The sequence below is a fragment of the Chrysemys picta genome, chromosome 11 (assembly GCF_011386835.1).
Source record: "Chrysemys picta bellii isolate R12L10 chromosome 11, ASM1138683v2, whole genome shotgun sequence".
Lineage (NCBI taxonomy): Eukaryota > Metazoa > Chordata > Testudines > Emydidae > Chrysemys > Chrysemys picta.
This window is the reverse complement of record NC_088801.1, coordinates 52332264-52355003: the sequence shown is the minus strand read 5'-3', so window position 1 is coordinate 52355003 and position 22740 is coordinate 52332264. Positions and strand designations below refer to the sequence as shown.

The 22740-nt window shown below is 43.1% G+C and overlaps 1 protein-coding gene across 10 annotated transcripts in view; it reads left to right on the top strand.

The window, feature by feature from the left end:
- The window catches only part of LOC135974373 (uncharacterized), a 56906-nt gene that overhangs the window by 27186 nt on the left and 6980 nt on the right, over window positions 1-22740 (top strand). For 6 of the 10 annotated variants that reach the window (XR_010591618.1, XR_010591615.1, XR_010591622.1 and 3 more), the window contains exon 2: window positions 10679-10774. Coding sequence is in view for 2 of the 10 variants with exons in the window: in XM_065562019.1 (XP_065418091.1) it covers window positions 3065-4036 (972 nt within the window). In the remaining 8 variants the exon portion in view is untranslated. Of the gene's footprint in view, window positions 1-2341; window positions 4831-10678; window positions 10775-18741; window positions 21892-22740 lie in introns of those variants that run through there. The other 4 variants (XR_010591617.1, XR_010591616.1, XM_065562019.1 and 1 more) reach the window with 2 other exon arrangements.

Sequence of the window (22740 nt, the reverse complement as noted above, 5' to 3'; positions counted from 1 at the left end):
CCCCTTAGCCCAAGCCCCATGAGCCCGAGTCAGCTGGCATGGGCCAGCCATGGGTTTTTAATTGCAGCATAGACATAACCCGTTGTCTAACAAGCACTTTCTTTCTAGGTCATTTAATATGATTTTTAAAAACCTGAATGGATAGTTTTTTCTGTAAACCAGATTGTGAACTGCATAGTGACACACACAGCCTCCCTGACATCAGTGGGGACACTCACGTGGACATACGCCACCACTGGGAGCAAGGGGTTACAATCTGACCCAATATGAACAGGAATATTCACCCTGTCTGTGTGTTCCCTCCATCATAGTCTTTCTTGCACTATGTTCACCTCCATGGCTTCAAATGGTGCAAAACATTAAATGAATCTCAACACTTCACAGTCAATAGGATCTGAGGGCACTTAGTACCCTGATGGTCAGTCCCTAGCAAGGTACAGCCCTTTATTTTGAATCTGTAAATGCTGCTAAATTCCTCTATGGTTTCTTTTAAACTCTATCTGTTTTTTCCACTAGGCCTAAAGAATGCAACTAACAGTGACCACAAATGGGAAAAGTTTGTCTGAAGTTGCTAGCAACATTCTATTATCTTATCTTTAAATTGTTTTTCATGGATTATAGAAATGTATAATTATGATTTTTCCCCAACTTCTCTTAATCTTGTATTACAATGTAATCAAAAGCAACCCGTTATAAACTCACTATAGCAAATCCTCTTTTTAAAATGCCTATTCAACATCCTCCCCAATTTTCATTTTCCTGGCCTTTTCTTATTATGCTAAAGCCCAGTATCTGAAAATGGAACCAGAGCTTTAACCATTTTTTTTTTAATACAGGCCATATCTGTTCTCTCTCTGGATTTTAATGCTGTAAATATATTGTAAGACTCTAACCTGTCTGCAGTTAAATGTCTAGCATTCCCATTGTGTTATTGTAAATACCATGATTATGTAGAAATGATTGACTTTGTTTAATGCTCTGTTCAAATAGTCTGCAGAGATGTCTGCGATATCAGTGTCATTCCCATAGTTTAATTATAATTTTAATCATCCCTGATCTTTCCTTTGTTTGTGCTATAAGCTAATTATTTTTTTTCTACCACAAAGCACTGGAACCATGACTTAGTATTAATAATGTTTATTATTAAGCAGATTAGCACTTTACTGCTGCTCTCTTGCCTATGTGAGAGTGGAGGTAAACTGGCTGTCTGGATTTTTAAACCCTGCTTCCTAAAAAACTCTATTTACTAATCTCCTCTTCCTCTGACTCCCATCACTTTGTATTATTTATTTAGATTTGTACACACATTAAGGTCATGTACACACAACAGGCTCTATAGTAGCATAGCTACTGCACCGTAGTTAATGCCACTATAATTCTGTAGTGTAGACACAGACGACCGTGACGAAAGAGGTTTTTTTCCACTGCTGTAGGAATTCCACTTCCCCAGGAGATGGTAGCTAAATTGGCAGAAGCAGTCTTCTGTCAACCTAGCTGTGTCTACAGCAAGTGTTAGGTCAGCATCACTATAGCATTTTTCACACCTATCACTGTAGATATGTGGACTCAAGTTTTAAGTGGAAACCAGGCCTATAAAAAGGCTAATTCATCTGCCCTTCATATATCTTAAAATACAACAAAATCAAAACCCACATACATAAATAAAGTGCAGTACAATTCAAGACAGCTCACTACCAGCAAACCCAGAAATTAAAATCTCTCACCCATTACAATTTTTGCCCACCCCTGTCTTGGAACACAGTGTAACAAAGTTGAACTTAGCCACATGCCCTGAAAGTCAATAGATATGGGTACAGGGGGGGAAGGGGAAAGTAAATCCAAAGCTGTGGGGTGCTCACAGAGAAGGCCAGTGTATACCGCTACCACCACCTAACTAGTAAAGTACTATATTGCTGAACTCAAAAACATCTTATATCCTATTGAAACTTTTGTAGGGAGCTATCTTCCCTAAGATGTAAGCAGCACTGTAGAATACCAGCACACAGGGTAGAATTTTCAAAAGGGCCTAGATTTAGGAGTCTAACTCTCATTGACTTTCAGTGGGACTTAAGGGCCTGTGTCTCTTAGGTGCTTTTGAAATTTTTACCCATAATTTCTCTGTTGAATCTTAGCTTTCGTTCTAGTCTAACCTATAGAAATGCAAGGTGAAGCTCAGACGCATCCTAGTTTACGAATAAAGGAGGCCTTGAGGCAACTTGCTGTATATATTTACCATAAAACATTAAAAAATGAAATTACAAAAATAACTGAACATGCAGTTTTTATAGGATTTTCTATACTAAGCCTTGGAAAGTCAATTCACTTTGATTTGTTTTGACAGAAACTCCCCTCCCTGAATGTAAAGGTATGTCTACACTACGGGATTAATCCGGATTTACAGAATTTAAATTTTGGAAACAGATTGTATAAAGTCGAATGTATGCGGCCACACTAAGCACATTAATTCGGCAGTGTGCGTCCATGTACCAGGGCTAGCGTCGATTTCTGGAGCGTTGCACTGTGGGTAGTTATCCCATAGCTATCCCATAGTTCCCGCAGTCTCCCCCGCCCTTTGGAATTCTGGGTTCAGCTCCCAGTGCCTGATGGGGCAAAAAACATTGTCGCAGGCTGTTCTGGGTACAGCCTCACCCCTCCCTCCTTGAAAGCAACTGCAGACAACCGTTTCGTGCCTTTTTTCCTGGGTGAACACAGCAGACGCCATACCACGGCAAGCATGGAGCCCGCTCAGCTCAAGACAGCAGTCATGAACATTGTAAACACCTCGTGCATTATCGTGCAGTTTATGCTGAACCAGGACTAGAAAAACAAGGCAAGGAGGAGTCGGCGATGGCAGCGCGGCAACAAGAGTGATGAGGACATGGACATGGACACAGACACAGACTTCTCTCAAACTGCAGGTCCCGGCGCTTTGGAGATCATGTTGTTGATGGGGCAGGTTCTATCCGTGGAACGCCGATTCTGGGCCCGGGAAACAAGCACAGACTGGTGGGACCACATAGTGTTGCAGGTGTGGGACGATTCCCAATGGCTGTGAAACTTTCGCATGCGTAAGGGCACTTTCATGGAACTTTGTGACTTGCTTTCCCCTGCCCTGAAGTGCCAGAATACCAAGATGAGAGCAGCCCTCACAGTTGAGAAGCGAGTGGTGATAGCCCTGTGGAAGCTTGCAACGCCAGACAGCTACCAGTCAGTCGGGAATCAATTTGGAGTGGGCAAATCTACTGTGCGGGCTGCTGTCATGCAAGTAGCCAAAGCAATCACTGAGCTGCTGCTACGAAAGGTAGTGACTCTGGGAAATGTGCAGGCCATAGTGGATGGCTTTGCTGCAATGGGATTCCCTAACTGTGGTGGGGCGATAAATGGAACCCATATCCCTATCTTGGCACCGGAGCACCAGGGTACCCAGTACATAAACCGCAAGGGTTACTTTTCAATGGTGCTGCAAGCACTGGTGGATCACAGGGGACGTTTCACCAACATCAACGTGGGCTGGCCAGGAAGGGTTCATGACGCTCGCGTCTTCAGGAACACTACTCTGTTTAAACGACTGCAGCAAGGGACTTACTTCCTGGACCAGAAAATAACTGTTGGGGATGTTGAAATGCCTATAGTTATCCTTGGGGAGCCAGCCTACCCCTTAATGCCATGGCTCATGAAGCCGTACACAGGCAGCCTGGACAGTAGTCAGGACCTGTTCAACTACAGGCTGAACAAGTGCAGAATGGTGGTGGAACGTGCATTTGGCCATTTAAAAGGTCGCTGGCGCACTTTACTGACTCGCTCAGACCTCAGCCAAACCAATATCCCCATTGTTATTGCTGCTTGCTGTGTGCTCCACAATCTCTGTGAGAGTAAGGGGGAGACCTCTATGGCGGGGTGGGAGGCTGAGGCAAATCACCTGGCTGCTGACTACGCGCAGCCAGACACCAGGGCAATTAGAAGAGCACACCAGGAAGCGCAGCACATCAGAGTAGTTTTGAAAACCAGTTTCATGACTGGCCAGGCTACCGTGTGAAAATTCTGTTTGTTTCTCCTTGATGAAAACCCGCCCCCTTTATTGACTCATTCTCTGTAGGCAACCCACCCTCCTCCTTCGATCACAGCTTGCTTTCAAAGGAAATAAAGTCACTATCGTTTAAAAATCATGTATTCTTTATTACTTGATTATAAAAAGAGGGAGAGAACTGAGAAGGTAGCCTGGGTGTGGTTTGGGAGGAGGATCGGAGGGAAGGAAAAGGCCACTAAAAAAAGGTTAAAATAATGACAGCCTTTTGCTTGGGCTGTCCACTGGGGTGGAATGGGAGGGTGCATGGAGCCTCCCCCTATCCCCCCCCGCCACGTTCTTACACGTCTGGGTGAGGAGGCTATGGAACATGGTGAGGGGGGAGGGTGGTTATACAGGGGCTGCAGCAGCAGTCTGTGATCCTGCTGCCATTCCTGAAGCTCCACCAGACGCTGGAGCATGTCTGTTTGCTCACGTAGCAGCCCCAGCATTGCATTCTGCCTACTCTGATCTTCCTGCCGCCACCTCATCTCGAGCGTCTCTCTTCTCCTCACGTTGGTCCCTCCTGTCCTCACGTTCACTGGCTTCTTTCCTATACTTTGAAACCGTGTCCTTCCACTCATTCAGATGAGCTCTTTCATTGCGGGTGGATTCCATGATTTCCGCAAACATCTCATCTTGCGTCCTCTTTTTCTGATGCCTTATCTGAGATAGCCTTCGGGACGGAGGAAGGAGGCTTGAAAATTTTGCAGCTGCTGGATAGAGGGAGGGAAAAAAGGAGAGAATTTTTAAAAAAGATACATTTTACAGAACAATGCTTATACTCTTTCACGGTGACCAACACTATTCACATTACATAGCACATGTAATTTCTGTGCAAGGTCGCATTTTGCCTCTTAATATTGAGTGCCTGTGGCTTTGCTGCTAGAGATCACAGACGCAGGTCTGGGCAATAGAATTCGGCTTGCATGCGGCCATGGTAAGCCACTGTCTTTCGGCTTCTGCGCTCTCCTTTCCCACATAACAAGCAAAGCTCGTTGAGTGCTGCAGTTTTCCTGTTAACCTTCAGCAGCAGAAAACAAACTAACCCCCCCCCATCCAATTCTCTGGGATGATCGCTTTATCCCCCCCTCCCCCCCCACCGCGTGGCTGGTATCAGGGAGGATCCCTGCTAGCCACACGTGAAAAGCTCAGTGCCAATTCTCCCCTCTCCCCCCACGCTTGGCTTACTACAGGGAAGGATTTATTTTCAGTCACAGGCAAACAGCCCAGTAGGAAGGGCCACCCCTGTCCCCTTAATTAAATTCCCGTATTTCAACCAGGTTACCATGAGCGATATCACTCTCCTGAGGATTACACAGCGAGATAAAGAACGGATGTTGCTTGAATGCCAGCTAACACCGGGACCATACACTGCCAGGCTTTGTCATGCAATGATACCAGATTACTTGCTACTAGCATGGCGTGGTCAAGTGTCCTACCATGGAGGACGGAATAAGGCTGCACTGCCCAGAAACCTTCTGCAAAGGCTTTTGGAGTACCTCCAGGAGAGCTTCATGGAGATGTCCCTGGAGGATTTCCGCTCCATCCCCAGACACGTTAACAGACTTTTCCAGTAGCTGTACTGGCTGCGAATGCATCCCAAGTCCTCAGGGCAAATTAATCATAAAAACCGTTTGCTTTTAAACCATGTTTTATATTTTAAAAGGTAAACTCACCTGAGGTCCCTTCCATGGGGTCATGGTCTTGGGTACTGGCTTGGGAGGGTTGGGAGGGTACTTCAGTCAGGCTGAAAAAAAGATCCTGGCTGTTGGGGAGAACAAAGTGCTGTGTGCTCTCCGCAAGCTCATCCTCCTCCTCCTCTTCCCCGTCCACAGAATCCTCAGGTGTGGCTGATGAGATTACCCCTGCCTCGGAATCCACGGTCAGAGGTGGGATAGTGGTGGCGGCCCCCCCCTAGAATTGCATGCAGCTCAGCGTAGAAGCGGCATGTCTGCGGCTCTGACCCGGAGCGACTGTTTGCCTCCTTTGTTTTCTGATAGGCTTGTCTGAGCTCCTTGACCTCTCTCCATCATGCCCTTGGAGATTTTTTCAAAAGTTTTGGCATTTCGTCTTTTCGAACGAAGTTCTGCTAGCACTGAATCCTCTCCCCATATAGTGATCAGATCCAGTACCTCCCATATGGTCCATGCTGGTGCTCTTTTTCGATTATCGGCCTGCATGGTTACCTGTGCTGATGAGCTCTCTGTGGTCACCTGTGCTCTCCTGTGCTGGGCAAACAGGAAATGAAATTCAAATGTTCGTGGGGCTTTTCCTGTCTACCTGGCCAGTGCATCCGAGTTCAGATTGCTGTCCAAAGCGGTCACAATGGTGCACTGTGGGATAGTTCCCGGAGGCCAATACCATCGAATTGCGGCCACACTAACCCTAATTCGAAATGACAATATCGATTTCGGCGCTACTCCGCTCGTTGGGGAGGAGTACAGAAATCGATTTTAAGAGCCCTTTATTTTGAGAGAAATGGCTTCGTTGTGTGGACGGGTGCAGGGTTAATTCGATTTAACGCTGCTAAATTCAAATTAAACTCATAGTGTAGACCAGGCCTAAATCTCAAAATGCTAACACCTGATGTAAGAAGAATATAGACAGAAAAGGAAGGGTCACTTAAGAAGAACATGCAAGCAATGTGCAGCAATTCTAGCCTCATCTTTCTGGGCTGAATTTGCCAAGTGATTATTGTGTGGGTGCAGCAACATGCACTTTTCTGCTTCCTTCCAATGATGTTTCTTTTTCTAATGTGCCTGCAGTCAGGCTGAAAATTCATTCCTGACTAAGTCTGGGTTGTGTACACAGCACAGGGAAATTGAAAAGAAGCTTTGCATAGCTGTGACTCCTGTTGTCCCCATCTTCTTTCCTTGGTCTTAGCAGGTCTGGGAGAAGCCAAGACATTATCCAGATACCTTCTGCTCTGCTGGAATATCCACTAGCTCTGCACTACTCTCTGGAAATTGCTCACTATGTTTGGATGTCCAGATAAAATGATTAACATTGTTTGGCAATTCCATAAAGGCACGATTGGAAGAGGTAGCGTTGATGGTGATCTAACAGACCCATTTCCAATCACAAATCGGGTGAAGCCAGGATAGTTCTTGCTCCTAGCCTTTTTTGGTCTATTCTTGGCTATGATGGTAGAGGAAGCCCTGCATAGCTATGCAAACAGTATCTTAGACGTTTTTGCACTGGCAAGCTTTTTAATCTCTCTCAGCTACATATCCAAGGTGACTGAAGCATTTTTCCAGGAACTGCTCTACACTGAAAAGTGTGCCTTGGTGACACATACTGAAAAGCAGCACTATAAGATCTTACAAGCCATTTTGCTGTGGCAGCTCATAACTTTGGTTTTGCCATCAGCTGAATGAAAACTAAGGCTATATAACGGCCAGTTCCACCACCACCTTACCAAGATCCATCAATAAGCTTGGAAGCCGTTAAACAGGATAACAGGGGGTGTATGCATGTGCCATAGATAGGCACATACATACACCCCCTATTATCCTATAAGCTTAATTGACAATTTAACAGGATAATAAGTCAGCAGTAAGCAAAGTCAACTGCAAAGTTTTTGCTGGTCCTAAACAAAAAATGAGAAATATCACTTAGAAACAATTAGAGATGGGCTCAAACCACAAAACTTTATTCACATTTTGAACTCCTCAAAGTCTGGAGGTATTTGGATCTAGGGTTCGGGTTCCTGTCCATCTCTAGAAATAATTAAACCAAATTTTCATTAAAACATTCTAGTTCTGGAAATTCAACACGTATACACACACTGCAGATCTAGTACATTATAAAATACTTAAATCTGAAATCTAACTGCAGTCATGCTTATATGCTTCTTATATTTGTGTCTCTAGATTTCCTTGAATGAAAAAAAACCAAGACAGGCCTCTTTTCATTTGCTTATAATGGTCCATCTAAGGCAATGGTTCTCAAACTTTTGCACTGGTGACCCCTTTCACAGAGCAAGCCTCTGAGTGGGACCCCCCTTATAAATTAACACTTTTTAATATATTTAACACCATTATAAATGCTGGATGCAAAGCGGGGTTTGGGGTGGAGGCTGATAGCTTGTGACCCCCCATATAATAACCTCACAACTCCCTGAGGGGTCCCAACCCCCAGTTTGAGAACCCCTAATCTAAGGCCTGTTTTCTGTGTGCGCCCTCTTCTGGACAGACTGGCATAACATAGTAGAATTAGAGAACCATGTAGAAAAGATACAAGCAGATGATTTCTGTCTTGATAGAGAGACAATGAGCCAAACTGGCTGTACATGTGATACTCGTTGACTTCAGTGGGAATTGCTCATATACATTAAAGATCAAGATTTTGCCCATTATGAATTAATCTTCCCAGATCTATGCTGAACTTGCACATTTTCAAATTTAAATTCTTCCTGCCTTTATAAACCCTACGGATGATGTGTTTAAAACAAAGGGAGAGGGATGCCTTTGAATTCAGTAAAGCAATAATCATTTTCTCCCCTCATGTTTGTAGATATGCTCTTTTATCTGCAATACAGCAGATAACACAGCAGCCATTTACGTGGGCGCATTATCACTGAAGTGAATCTCCCAAAGTGCTGTGTTAAAGTAATCAAATCAAATGTTTGAAATGGACTGCAGCCATAGGCTAGACTCTAAAGAAAACTTTTAAACTTGGACTAATCACATTTAGGAGAAGTCTCTGGCCAATGCACATTAATGCGTCTTGAGAGAAGCAGAAGCTCAAAGACTGGGGATGAAATCCTGGCTCCACTGAAGTCGATGGTAAAACTTCAGTGAGGCCACGATTCGCAATCACCAGGTCCACCAAGCCTTTTTTGTATCTATCAGATAGACTGGGGTAGATTATTTATACAGAAGTGAACACAGCATTAAGGAAGTCCAAATAATTTATAAAAACAGGATGTTTTCAGACTAAGTGTGGTTACACTGGCCCAGTTGTGTCTTCCGTTCCCGTACTGGCATTGAGTTGCACCTCTGTAAAACAGGCAGAATTGGGTCCTTTAAGTCTTGAATCCCTGCAGGCACCCAACAGCATAAATCGTACTCGTAGGTACTGACACGTACGTCGCAGATTGTGATGATTAGCTGACTTTAACTGCCCTGGCTGTGTGTCCAGTTGTGGCAGAACTCAAATAAGAGTAACAAGATAGAAATGGAATTAATGCTCATCTAGAGCCCAATTTGTTTGTGCCATTTTGTAGGATTATTCCACCCCATTCACCACCAGTCACTTTCACATGAATTTACCTCCAGTAAGACCCACTTACTTATCTTCCTGGCCAATGGCAATCATTGTCCGGAATTAACAGATGCAAATAGTGCCCTATTTTCGGTACTCCTGCTGTGAGACTATTCAGAACACAACTGCAGTACTCTTTAACAAGCTTACCCTTATGGGAGTACATGCATGTGTTCAATTGGCTCTTATGAATATATTTGGCTCAGCTTTGCCTCTATGTATCAGTTCCATCTCCTGGACAGTTAGAGCTGCTCCTTTGTCACACTAAGCAGAGGTGGCTGGTTTGAAGCCAAGGTCTTGCCAGGATTTCACCCATGTCAATCTCGGGTTGTTGAGATTTTCAAAAGTTGGCAGGTATATGATGGTTACTGCTAAGATCTTTACAATTTGGCCTGTTGCCTAATTAACAGTACCATTGTATTTTCCATACTTAGTATAGAGAATACTGCAAATACCAAGGTAATGTTAATTACTTGCCAGTGGAAATTAAAAAGATTTTAGCAGTAACTTAAGTCTGTATATAGAGTTGGGGGTAGGGGATGGGGAGAAGGTTCAGTATAGTTTGGAGGAAATTAGATACACCCTTATATCACAGTCAGAAATACCACAGTCTGAACTTTTGGGGCACTTGGTTCAAACTTGTCAGCACCGTCCAATGTTCATCTATTACTTTTAAGCAGTTATTACAAATGCTTAAATGCTCTTCCCTAAGCTCATTTTCAAAGCAGCCTTCTGAACTATTAAGACACCTCACCCCTTCGACCTCCTGCAGTGTCTCAGAGGAATCCAATTTTAGCTCTTTTTAACCGCTAAGCTTTTCCTCAGAAAGAATATTCTTCAAAGTTATGATATATGAAAGCAGAATCATGTGATTTTTGCTCATTACCTTCCTAGCAACTGTTGAAATTCTTTTTAAAGTCAGTCCACAATGAGGTGGTTGTGGGTTTTTTTTTTTTTTTTTTTTTTTTTTTTTTTTTAATGGAAGGAAAGGGGAGTCAGGTTTAGCTGGCACGTCAAACACACTGAATAATATGGTTGCATGAAAATAGAAAAATTTTAAATGTCTGCCCATATTTCATATTTCTAAAAACCATCTTCCAGTAGTCCAAAAAGGATCCAATGATACTTGGCATATGCTAAAATTCAAGTGAGATTTTCAACAAGTTTGAGTTTACTAGGTTGGTTAGTTTCAGACAACTGTATGTGTTTCTTACCTACACGTAGAAGACACTGAAAAGCTGCTGATGTGAGACAATTGTGGATCCTTTAGTTTGTGAGTATTTCACCTATTTTCTGTTTTCTGCACAATCTTACTCTTTTTCATTAATTGTTTTCTTTCTTTTACAGTTGCTCTGCTAATCCAGGTGAACATAAAATGGTTTCCACACAAAAAACAGCAACAGATATTAAAAATTGTACTTCACCTTCCTCTTTTCACTTCAGGTGAGATATACATTCAAAGACAAGTTGGAAATGTTTAAAATATTATTAGCCAACAGTAAGCCAAGAGACACACGTTCGCTTACAGCCAAAGCAATTTTTTCAAAAACTGCCGCCCCATTTTAAAGTTACTGTGTGATTTTTGCTTGCTATTTGAAGCACATCTTTCCTGTCATGCTGCCAAGGTTACAAGTGCACAGAAAAAGGTTTCTCTCCCCATACCCCTGTTCTTGCATGCTTGGAATTTTTTCTTTTTCTTCTTATCAGTATCCGTTTCAATGCAAGATGTGTATGATACTCCCTTTTAACCTTTTGTATATCATTTGGTAAGGGGATGCTGAAGCCCTACACCGTATGCTTGGAAATCCAGTATTTAACTGTGCAATGCCTTGTCTCTTAGAGACCTAGAGTTTGTTCTGATGTCTTCCATTGACTTCAGTACACTTTGGATAAGGTCGCTAAGGAAGACTGAGTCTTCCCATTTACACTACATAAAACATCTTGAGAGACTGAGCTGCAACGTGTCTCCTAACAGTTAATTCTTGCAGTGTAAAAGGGATTGAACTGATTTTATCTTGGACATATCTGGGTTGAGTCACACAATCCAAGCACATCTAAATTCTTTCTGTGCTGGGAGATGAACAATGTTTCATTGCTGTACTGGAGACAATCACATTGTAACCAGGTTCCTTGACACAGAGGTTGTCATAGCACAGACAGACTCTCTGTGGGTTTCACTTGGTTTTTTGGCCTGTGTAGATATACCGAGAAACTGCTTTCTTGAGCTATTTTTGTTTTTGCCAGAGCATTCTTGCTTATGCCATTTTAAAGCGCAGGTAACATCACAGCAACAGTAACTGAGCAAGTACATGAGTCACTATCACAACATACTTGTACTTTTAACAATCCTAATAGAAATAATACTTGTTGAAAATCACAGTCCTTTAAACGCTTCACAATTTCCCTTCCAAATCTCTGCTGTCCTGGCTAGGATATGCCTGTTTACATCTCTCCACTTCCAGCCTCTACATCAGCACGAAAGGCTTAAAGTCAGATTCTTTCCTTAAAACCTCATCATCTTGTGCTCTTTCCCCACAAAATACCAGGACATCCTGAATGGCATCAAGCCACCCTGACAGTGAACACGGGTGGCAATAACAAACAGGAGCAAAGTGAAGAAAACCCTGTTCTAGTAACTTCTAGTTTAAAAAGTGGCTGGTGAAGCCTATCAATAAAGTGTTGCAATCTACTTCCCGCCCCCCTGCCAATGTACGTTAATGCGTCTTGAGAGAAGCAGAAGCTCAAAGACTGGGGATGAAATCTTGGCTCCACTGAAGTCGACGGTAAAACTTCCATAGACTTCAGTGAAGCCACAATTCGCAATCACCAGGTCCCCCATCCTTTTTTGTACCTATCAGATAGACTGGAGTAGATTATTTATACAGAACTGAACACAGCATTAAGGAAGTCCAAATAATTTATAAAAACAGGATGTTTTCAGACTAAGTGTGGTTACACTGGCCCAGTTGTGTCTTCCGTTCCCGTACTGGCATTGAGTTGCACCTCTGTAAAACAGGCAGAATTGGGTCCTTTAAGTCTTGAATCCCTGCAGGCACCCAACAGCATAAATCGTACTCGTAGGTACTGACACGTACGTCGCAGATTGTGATGATTAGCTGACTTTAACTGCCCTGGCTGTGTGTCCGGTTGTGGCAGAACTCAAATAAGAGTAACAAGATAGAAATGGAATTAATGCTCATCTAGAGCCCAATTTGTTTGTGCCATTTTGTAGGATTATTCCACCCCATTCACCACGGTCACTTACACAACAATTTACCTCCAGTAAGACCCACTTACTTATCTTCCTGGCCAATGGCAATAATTGTCCAGAATTAACAGATGCAAATAGTGCCCTATTTTCGGTACTCCTGCTGTGAGACTATTCAGAACACAACTGCAGTACTCTTTAACAAGCTTACCCTTATGGGAGTACATGCATGTGTTCAATTGGCTCTTATGAATATATTTGGCTCAGCTTTGCCTCTATGTATCAGTTCCATCTCCTGGCCAGTTAGAGCTGCTCCTTTGTCACATTAAGCAGAGGTGGCTGGTTTGAAGCCAAGGTCTTGCCAGGATTTCACCCATGTCAATCTTGGGTTGTTGAGATTTTCAAAAGTTGGCAGGTATATGATGGTTACTGCTAAGATCTTTACAATTTGGCCTGTTGCCTAATTAACAGTACCATTGTATTTTCCATACTTAGTATAGGGAATACTGCAAATACCAAGGTAATGTTAATTACTTGCCAGTGGAAATTAAAAAGATTTTAGCAATAACTTAAGTCTGTATATAGAGTTGGGGGCGGGGGATGGGCGAAGGTTCAGTACAGTTTGGAGGAAATTAGATACATCCTTATATCACAATCAGAAATACCACAGTCTGAACTTTTGGGGCACTTGGTTCAAACTTGTCAGCACCGTCTAATGTTCATCTATTACTTTTAAGCAGTTATTAAAAATGCTTAAATGCTCTTCCCTAAGCTCATTTTCAAAGCAGGCTTCTGAACTATTAAGACACCTCACCCCTTTGACCTCCCGCCCCCGGAATCTAGTAACTTCTAGTTTAAAAAGTGGCTGGTGAAGCCTATCAATAAAATGTTGCAATCTACTTCCCACCCCCCAGTCATTTGCATTTTGTGTTAGTTTAGTACTCGTGAACTGGAGTGCAATAGGAGATTAGGGGACTCAGCACCTCGTATGATCAAGGCCTAATACAATCAAACGGTAAGGAGGGCTACAACACAAAATCAAGCTCTTGAGATTGCGCACAGCAGACACACTTGTTTGTTCCAGGAGTTTTGCTCTGTTTTTAATAATCCTAACATATAGCTTTTAAAGCTGTTTAATATTGTATAGTGTCAGCAGGGGTTCAGGAGAGGCGCAGCATGCTTCCAAAATATACACAATGTATGCAGGGGGGGAATTTCAAAATGAAACAGGTTTGTATATTTAAAAAAAAAATACACGGAGGAAAAAATATTATCTCATAAAAAGAAGACTTTTTGCCCGTAAAAATGATATTTATAATAAGCTTTACTACCCTCTAAGTATGAGTGTGGCAGAGTTCAATATTGCACAGGTACTTTTTTAAAATCATGTACAGGTCACTTTGGCAATGACTCCCTTCTGCTGAATAGATAAATTATACAGGATGTTGACAATCCACATTGGTGGTAACGTACATTAACCCTGACCCCAGGCAAGTTTAATGTACACATTGACTTCTTAGGAACACCATTTTTTAATTCCACAAATGTATTTTGCTTTGTGAGCAAGAATTTTTTTTTCCTACTGACTCTACCCCTCCCACCGTAGGAAACACCAAAACTTCTTGGGACAAAATAGCTCAACTATCAGCAAGATCGTTTAAAGCACATTGCTTTACATCAATGGCACAAAGTCTGCCTAACACAATAATAAATAAAAACAAGAGTTCATTACGCTGGCTATACAAAAATGCAGATCATTTGGCAAACACAGGCTGGTTTCAGATGTGCAATTCTGGATCCCTAGTGAGAATGCTCATTTCCACTTGTATGTTCAATGCTTTAGGGCCCAAACCTGCCATTGTTAGTTCTGGGTACCACAACTCCTATTCAAGTCAATGGTAGTCAAGCCATTCAGCACCTCAAAGAAATGAACGCTTGGTATACTGAGTGCTCCTGAACACCCTCAACTAACACTGAAGTCAATGTGAGTTGATGGCAGTCAGCACCTCACAAGAAGTGCTCAACGCATTGCAGGGTCAAGCCCACATTGAGCAGAGCTAGAGAGATACACCTCTACCTTGATATAACACTGTCCTCAGGAGCCAAAAAATCTTACTGCGTTGTAGGTGAAACGACGTTATATTGAAATTGCTTTGATCCACCGGCGTGCGCAGCCCCACCCTCCCCAAAGCACTGCTTTACTGCGTTATATCCGAATTCGTGTTCTATCGGGTAGCGTTATATTGGGGTAGAGGTGTATATTCTTTTTTTCAAATCGGTTTCACACTAGCGATGGGAGAAGTTCAAAAGCGTCAAAGATTCTATTCAATCCCGATAAGCAGCTAATGGTTTATTTGAACCTGTGATCTAAAAATAGGTCAGGATACCATGGAAGATGTACCTTTTGCAAGGCTTTGTGATTTTTGGACTGGGTCTGAAATACAACGCCAACAAGCTCTGTGGGAACAGTGCACCATTTCAACCAGAACCAGCAGGGGGAAGGGTTAAAAAACCCACAAACATATTCACACCTCATAGTTCAGTTCAACTTTTGATTTTAAGTCCTTTTTTATTTTACCCACCCTCTACATTAATAATCTAAATCATCTGAGGTTTGAGTTATTTAGAGATTAATTTAAAAAAAGAAAAGGAACTCTCCCCAACTGCATAGAACTCAGTCATCACCAGCTGGCTGATTTTGTGTAAGGATCACAGCAAAAGCGGCTAAAGGAGAAGAGGGCAGTGTCCTTGCGGATTAGCTGGGGAAGGGCTTTCCTTGCATACCAAGCAGCACAGAAGAAAGCAGAGGTGTTTGTGGGAGGAGGAGAAAAGTAGGAACTCAAGACTGGTATCATTGGTAAGGGTGACAAAACAACAGGCAAGAGCAGATAAGTAGAGAAGAGTCTGTTCATGCAAGGCCATGTAGGTCAGCACAAGAAGCCTGGACCTTTGTAGGATGGGAATTCAAAGGCAGGGGAGGAGCGACATGGTCAGACTGATGGGCAAGGAAGATGGTTTTTTAAAAAGCAGGTGCATTTTGAATCAATTGGAAGTGGTCTTTGGGAGACCAAAGCCAAGTTTGCACTAATCAAAATAGAAGATGATGCGGGCCTGAAGGAGAGTTTTAATGGTGCGGATGGCAGAAAAGTGCAGATTATCGAAACATTCTGGAGAAAGAAACAACACAATTTAGACAAAAATGGATGAAGGTGCATCAGCCACCTGGAAACCCTCATGGAATCTGCGTAGGATCATCCTGGCCCCTCTCCAGGGGGTGTTCAGAGCAGGAACCAGTGGGGTGGCACACAAAAGCATGACTCCACTGAGCTTGCTGTGGCAGCCCGTGTCTAAAAATGCTTCCTCTCTCATGGAGAAGGCTACATATCTAAAGGGCGAAGGCCCTGGAATCTCAATTTCCATATTTGGCTTCCTTTGCTGTTTCCTACGTGAACGGTTCTCTGCTTAGATGCTGAGATAAAACAGGTTTTCCATTTGCATTTTCCAAAATAAGTTGCTGGTTTTCTTTTTTAAATTCTTTCCTATGACCTTGGCTGGGGGCACCACATATTACTTGTGCTGTTTTACTTGACCATGCATAGAAAACAGGGAGAGGAATGTTTCAGCAATTCTCAGCCTGTGCATTTTTGGCAGCAGACCAGATCTGACTATTTATTTAGCTCACAGAAATAAGCCTTGCAGGCGAGGCATCTTGGTGTGTCAAGCTATCATATGGATTGGGAGTAGGGAATTGTGTGTACTTTGTTGTTCCTTTCTTGCTGCCCTAACAAGAGCTTTTCTAAATTATGCTAGATTCTCTCTCGCCCGCTCCTTGATTTTATGCATTATCTAAGCCTGAAAAGGTTGATTTCACACTCGATCTGGTATACACAGATAGACAACAACAAAAAGTTATTTGTTTTTAATTGGGCAGTGATTTTATGAATGCTTGTGAAAGTCATCATCTAACAGTGCTCTGTTATAGACCGGGGAGGGAAAGAGTTGCATAAGCTTTCTCCCACATAGCGAATGCCAATCCATCCCTTTTATTCTAGTTCCACGAGCTTCTTCAAAAGGGCGACTGTGGATTTTGCTGTACTTCCCACTTCATTTTGCTGCCAGGTGTAGAGAGCTGAAAGTGTGTTGTGTTCCAACAGCTTAGCAATTTTCTAACGCAAACAAATAACCCCGGGAGTGGGATTTTCAAAAGAATCTACGGGAATGCAGCGTTCCGCTCCCATTGAATAGGAAGTTGAGGTCCTAATTCCATTAAGCACCTTGGAGCCCTGATTGTGACCCACTTAATTCCCCCTGTGACCTAAGATAGTCCTGGATCCAGATCTCCAGAGATGGAATAAACCACAAAACAATCGCTGCCCAAATATTCTTGAATGTAATTTATCTCCATTAGCAGAGCAACAACTCGGTCTTATGCAGACTTATTGAGTAATGGCAAGAAATACATTGCACTGATAGAACATAATCTCACTTAAGAGTTGATGATCTTGCTAAATAAAGAGTGCAAAGCTATGAACAAGTAAAGGGTGTGGTTATGATATAGGTGTGTATGGCTAGACAGAAACTGTATTAAAACTGCACCACTTTTGTTAAAGGAAATCTTAGTGGTTTCTTTTCTCTGCTGCAAACAATGCACTTTCTTTTTCTTAATCAAAAGGAAGCTGCATGGGGCTTAGTCAAGAAAAGAGCATTAACCTGGAGATAGGCCAGCACCTACATGTACTAGTCACTCAATGCCTACTTCCTGCTTGACCTACTTCTAACTTCAGCAAAAAAAAAGAGAAGAAAAAAAGGCACATTGATCTTGCAGGTAGTTTTGCAAAACAAAACAAACCCAACCAATGTTTATCGTGCTCCCTGGGGATCTGTCGGAGAGATCACTGGGGAAGTTACAGAGATTTAATATGGGGATGGGAGGAGAGAGAAACTTGTTTCCAATTCCAGAGGCTGACGCTTGTTTAAACTCACCCCGTCCCAGATTTCCAATCTTACCCTCCCGTCCCTTCCTACAGTACTTTGGTGCAGGAGTGAGCATTGCTCCCACACACTAAAGGCCCAATCCCACAAGGTGCCAATGAAGTCAATAAGAGTTGAGAACCCTAGACCTAGAAGTAGGTGCGCTCAGCATCTTTCAAGGGTGAGCTGTCAGGAAGATATGATAAATTATGGGCATTGAGGTGGAGTTCACAGCCTTCCTAACAATTGACTGATCAGCCTTCATAACTGATTCCTCTCTCTCAGTTGATTTCAAAGGCTATGTCTACACTACACAGCTTTTAGCAATATAGCTGTGCTGCTACACCTGTGCCTGTAAAGCTGCGCAGTGTAGCCGCTGTTTGTCGGCTCTCCTGCCAACAGAAAACTTCCACCCCCAGCGAGCAGCGTTTGCATTGTCAGCAGGAGAGCGCTCCTGCCGACAATGGGCTGCTCACACTGGCACTTGTCTTTTTTTTTTTCATCTTTCAGGGGGTAGAGGGGTTAACACCTCTGAAAGACAAAAGTTTTGTCGTTAAATTGCCAGTGTAGACATAGCCTAGGGTGACCAGAGGTCCTGATTTTATAGGGACAGTCCCGATATTGGGGTCTTTTTCTTATATAGGCTCCTATTACCCCCCATCCCCATCCCAATTTTTCACATTTGCTGTCTGGGCACCCTAACATAGCCTAATTGCCCTCCCTCACAACTGTTGATTTCTCATCTCTTCCATCTTAACTCCACTTACCTTTGCCTCTCCCTCAGCTCAGCTTATTTTCTTTTCTATTGCAGCTGGCTGATAGATCTTCAACACCACTCATTTGTCCCATTTCTAGCTGCATAGAAATGGCAGCTTCCATAAGACTGTGGCAGACGAAAGCCTGCTCTTTGCTAATCATTAAGCACTAGTAGGCCTGATCACGGACTAGCCCACAGTGGTGGCGTAGCCATGTTGATCGCAGGATATTAGGAAGACAAGGTGGGTGAGGTGGTATCTTTTATTGGACCAACTTCTGTTGGTGAAAGAGACAAGCTTTCAAGCTACACAGAGATTGATGCCCTTAACTGGCAGTTTAACTGCCATTTTCTGTAACAGCAATAATCTCACCATGTTTAGGGTTTTGTGGGAGCAGAATTTTGCGTGTGCAAAGCAAGGAGATATACACCTGATCTGAGCCCAATCACTTTTTGCTCTGTTTTTGCTTAATGCAGTGCTTCTGTGGCTTGAGAGAGAAGCAGACACCAATGGAATTTATTGAAAGTGACATTACACATCTATTTTGGTCAAAGGAGAGGAGCAGGTAATGTCTTTATGACAGAAAATCTTACAGATTTTACTAAAGGACTCTGACCTCTAATGATTGTTTCTGGGAAAAACAGAAAATTGGCAGATAAAGTGAGTGCTGTGTTCAAGCTGTAGTTTCCTAGACAGCAACGTCCCGCTGTGGGATACATCTGCAAGAAGTGTTACTTCTGAAGCACTTCAAGTTGAGAAAATTTGGGATTTTGTGAATTGAGAATCACAGGAATGACAGGAGCCAGATTAAAAAAAGAGAATTACTACATATATAAGACTAAACTGGATGGAAATCTGGGCATTGCACCCTGACAACACACCAGTCACAAGTCTTTCCTCTTTTCTTTTACTAATTCTCCATTGCAGTTCTTAGGATTGGAAACCCCAATACATCTGCATGGGACCAGCACTGGAGAACCAGAAAAGGAAACAGACAGCAGGCTCATTTAAGACAAAGACAGAGCCCTGCTTTGTGGGAAATACATCTCCCCAGTGGGCAGTCCAGGTGACACTGTGCCTGATGCTAGAGCAGTGCTTCCTAAAGCTGCTTAGGAGAGCCTCCCTTGCACTACCTGCTCCTACTGCTGGGCTCTGGTCTCCTGGTAAGCTGACAGGCTGCCGCCTGACAGCTGACTCTTGGTCTGCCCCCCTCTGGCATATCTCAGACTGTGATCGCCTGGTATCTGACCTGGTTCTTGACTCCCACTCCAACCACTACGTCAGACCTCCCACGTCCTGGCTGTGACATCAGGGGAGCATTGTGTCTAGACCCAGGGTTGGTGCAAAAGGCTTCTTCTGACCTCACCCCAAACCCTGTGTACCCATGCAGTGCCCAGACCTACCATTACCCTATGAGTAGACAGTGAAACCTGACTAGCGATTTAAACACTCAATGAACAGAAAGAGCTTAGATCAGCCTCACACAAAAGACAATGGGTCCACAAGTGACTCAGGAAGCCGTTGTCTGATTGTCAGGGTCTCTTTATGTTCAATGCTGAAAGGCTCTAATGGAGCAGGAAAAAATATTAATTTATGCTGAAAAAGAATGTAAATTATGCAAACAAGTAAAATTATGGTGGGACAATCAGCTTTCATTAATTGAGTCCTAAATAAGAAGATGAGAAAGCAAAAAATTGCTTCCCTTACCTCCTGCTAGGAAAATGGTAATTATGCATACAAGAAGAGTTTGCATAATTAGACTTAGCTGCCTATTTTAGTTTGGCTCCAGTTATGAAAATGAAGTGTGAGCACTTAAAAATCACATTCTATAAAAACAGCGAGCAAAAAGGTGGCAGCAAGGGTACCAAGTAGCAAATATACTGTCTACAAATCATTAACAGCAGAGATGTTTCCAATGTTGCATTTTCCTGAGCAGCTGACAGGAAGAACCCATCTTTTGGGCCCTGTAACTATATGGATGCATCAGCATTGGCAGCAGAATAATTTAACTTTTTGTATAGACTAGGACCTTTTCCTGTGCAAAACTGACTCCATAGCTGCTCCCTGTTCCAAGAAGAGATACTCCTTCAGCTGCTGCTTCCTTCGACAACCCACCAGTAACTGGGTTGCTCTCTCTCTGAGGGTGGAATGCCTGATCACGACGTTGCAATCAGGCCTGACATCACAGATCTGTCCGAGAAGGAATTTCACAAGAGCTGTCGTAACCCCAAATATGCTCTCCCTAGCTGGAAGCCGTGCTCATCAATAGCAAGATAATGAAAGGGCCATGCAGCCCCACTCAAAACTAAGGCAATTGTAGTGGGGAGCTTAGATCAGCCTCACACCAAAAGACAATGGGTCCACAAGTGACTCAGCCACAGCAGAGAGCACTCACAATGGCAGGGAAAAGAGAAAAAAAGATCTCTCATTTCTAGCTCCCACGTATAATTTTTTTAAATGATTCTGGCCCATAAACCACCCCAAAATCATTCACCTTGCAAAGGTGCAATAGCAAAGGCTTCAGTCATTCTGATGGGGCATGCAGCCCAAGCAGGATGGAAGAGCCATCCCAGATGGATTGACAGGATTAGGAGTACTCCTAACAGAGACCAGTAGCTCATTCATGTGTTCACTGGGCAGCGCTCTGTTTGTGGAGCTTTTTATTTCCACAGGGCATGGGTTGGCAGACCCCAAATTAGCCAGAGTCTTCTGAAGGGAATGAAGACTTTCAGCTGGATTGGGCCCTGGAGCTATTACAGCAGAAACACCTGCTGATGGGATCAGCATTCACAACATCTGTAATGAATCGTCTGTGCCCTGTAGATTTTCTAGCTCAGTTGCCTCCCATAGAACTTTTTGTTTCTATTGTTTCTCAGAAAATGACTGCCAGCACCACCAGCAATATAGCAGGCCCTATACAAGACCCCTGGCAGATTGCCTCTGCTCTGTCATACAGTTTTACTCTTTGGTGCTGGGGAATTCAAGAGACACTTATATTTCATTTTGAAACGCAGGGGGGTGGGGGGAAAACAACATTAGAAACTACACCTCAGCAGAGACTGTTCAAAACACGGTCAGTAAATTTAGCATTGGCCAAGCTGATTTGCTTGGCTAATCACTACAGAGGCAGGTCATATATTTACTTTTGAATTAGAAATGTACCTAATGAAAAATTGACCAAACTGCAAAAAAAAAAACAGCTTTAAAAAAATAATAAAAAAAGAACCCACTTCCAGCACAGTACATATGCTGTACTAACAGACAGTGTTAGATTGTGTGCTGGATGATAGTCAAGTGATGGACATAAGACAGCTTTCCATGCCGATGTCAGATCTATCACTTGCCTTTCATACCACTGATCACAAGGTGCTCCTGAATCAGCTGCTCTGAGTCGCAGAGGTTCCTGGCATTGCTCCAAGTGACTTTGATCATTTCTTCTGGGTAGGTTTTAATCACTGGTGATCTCTAGTTATTCATTAGCCCTGAGGGTATTTCCCTGTCCATGTCAAGCTGACTTCATATATATTTTATGTTTGAAAGTGATCCAACCATATTGCGCAATTGTCTGATTCTGACACTGCTACTGTGCAACATCTAAGTGAAGCCGTTCAGAGAACTGATAAAAGAGCATGATCTGACATGCCTTCAGATTTCTATCCTCCTCAAGGAGGGAGATTCCATCTGAACACTGTCTCACACACACACACACACACCAAGACTGCAGAGTGGCTCAGACATTTTGGAGGAATGTAAAGGCTATTTTGGCAGGTGCTTATTAAGCCTTATTGCCTTAATTTAAAAATGTTTTACCTTCATTTTTGTTGGACTCCAAAGACCTCTAGACATGGGGCAGAAATATTGTTAACAGCCCACACACAGTATACAATACATCATTCCAGCCCGGACAATGAGGGCTAATCACTGTTCCAAATGTTGATCTACTTATTGGTTGCCCCATGCCATGTTCTTGTGGGCATATTTTACTTCCTTCTCATTTACACAAACTGAAATGCATAGACATCCCCTTGCAGTGCCTAGGCACAATGGCGTGGACTGAAGGACCTGTCCTTCTTAACTTTGCAGATGAGTCTGGTTTCCACACACTATCTACCACCCATTTCACGTCCCAGCATCTCCTCACACCCAGTTCCCTACCCTCTGTACCCTTCTTCCACCTTTCAAGCCCCTTTTTCTCCCCAGTTAACAGGACATTACAGGCTAAGGGCCCATGAGTTGGGACTGAAGAATCAATTTCTTTAGACTGTCCTGCCTGGTCATTGCTAACATTTTAATGTAGGATAGCACCCTAGAGAGTCTTCCCTTTTTACAACATATACCAAAAGCCTATATTGGAGGTGATAAGATGAGAAAGGTTTTATCAGACGTTTCCATGATTGCAGATACGGTGTGCTCATTGCATTGGCTGCTTTTCCTCTAGCCTGTTTGTACAGATTTCACATAGCCGCTGAGGCATT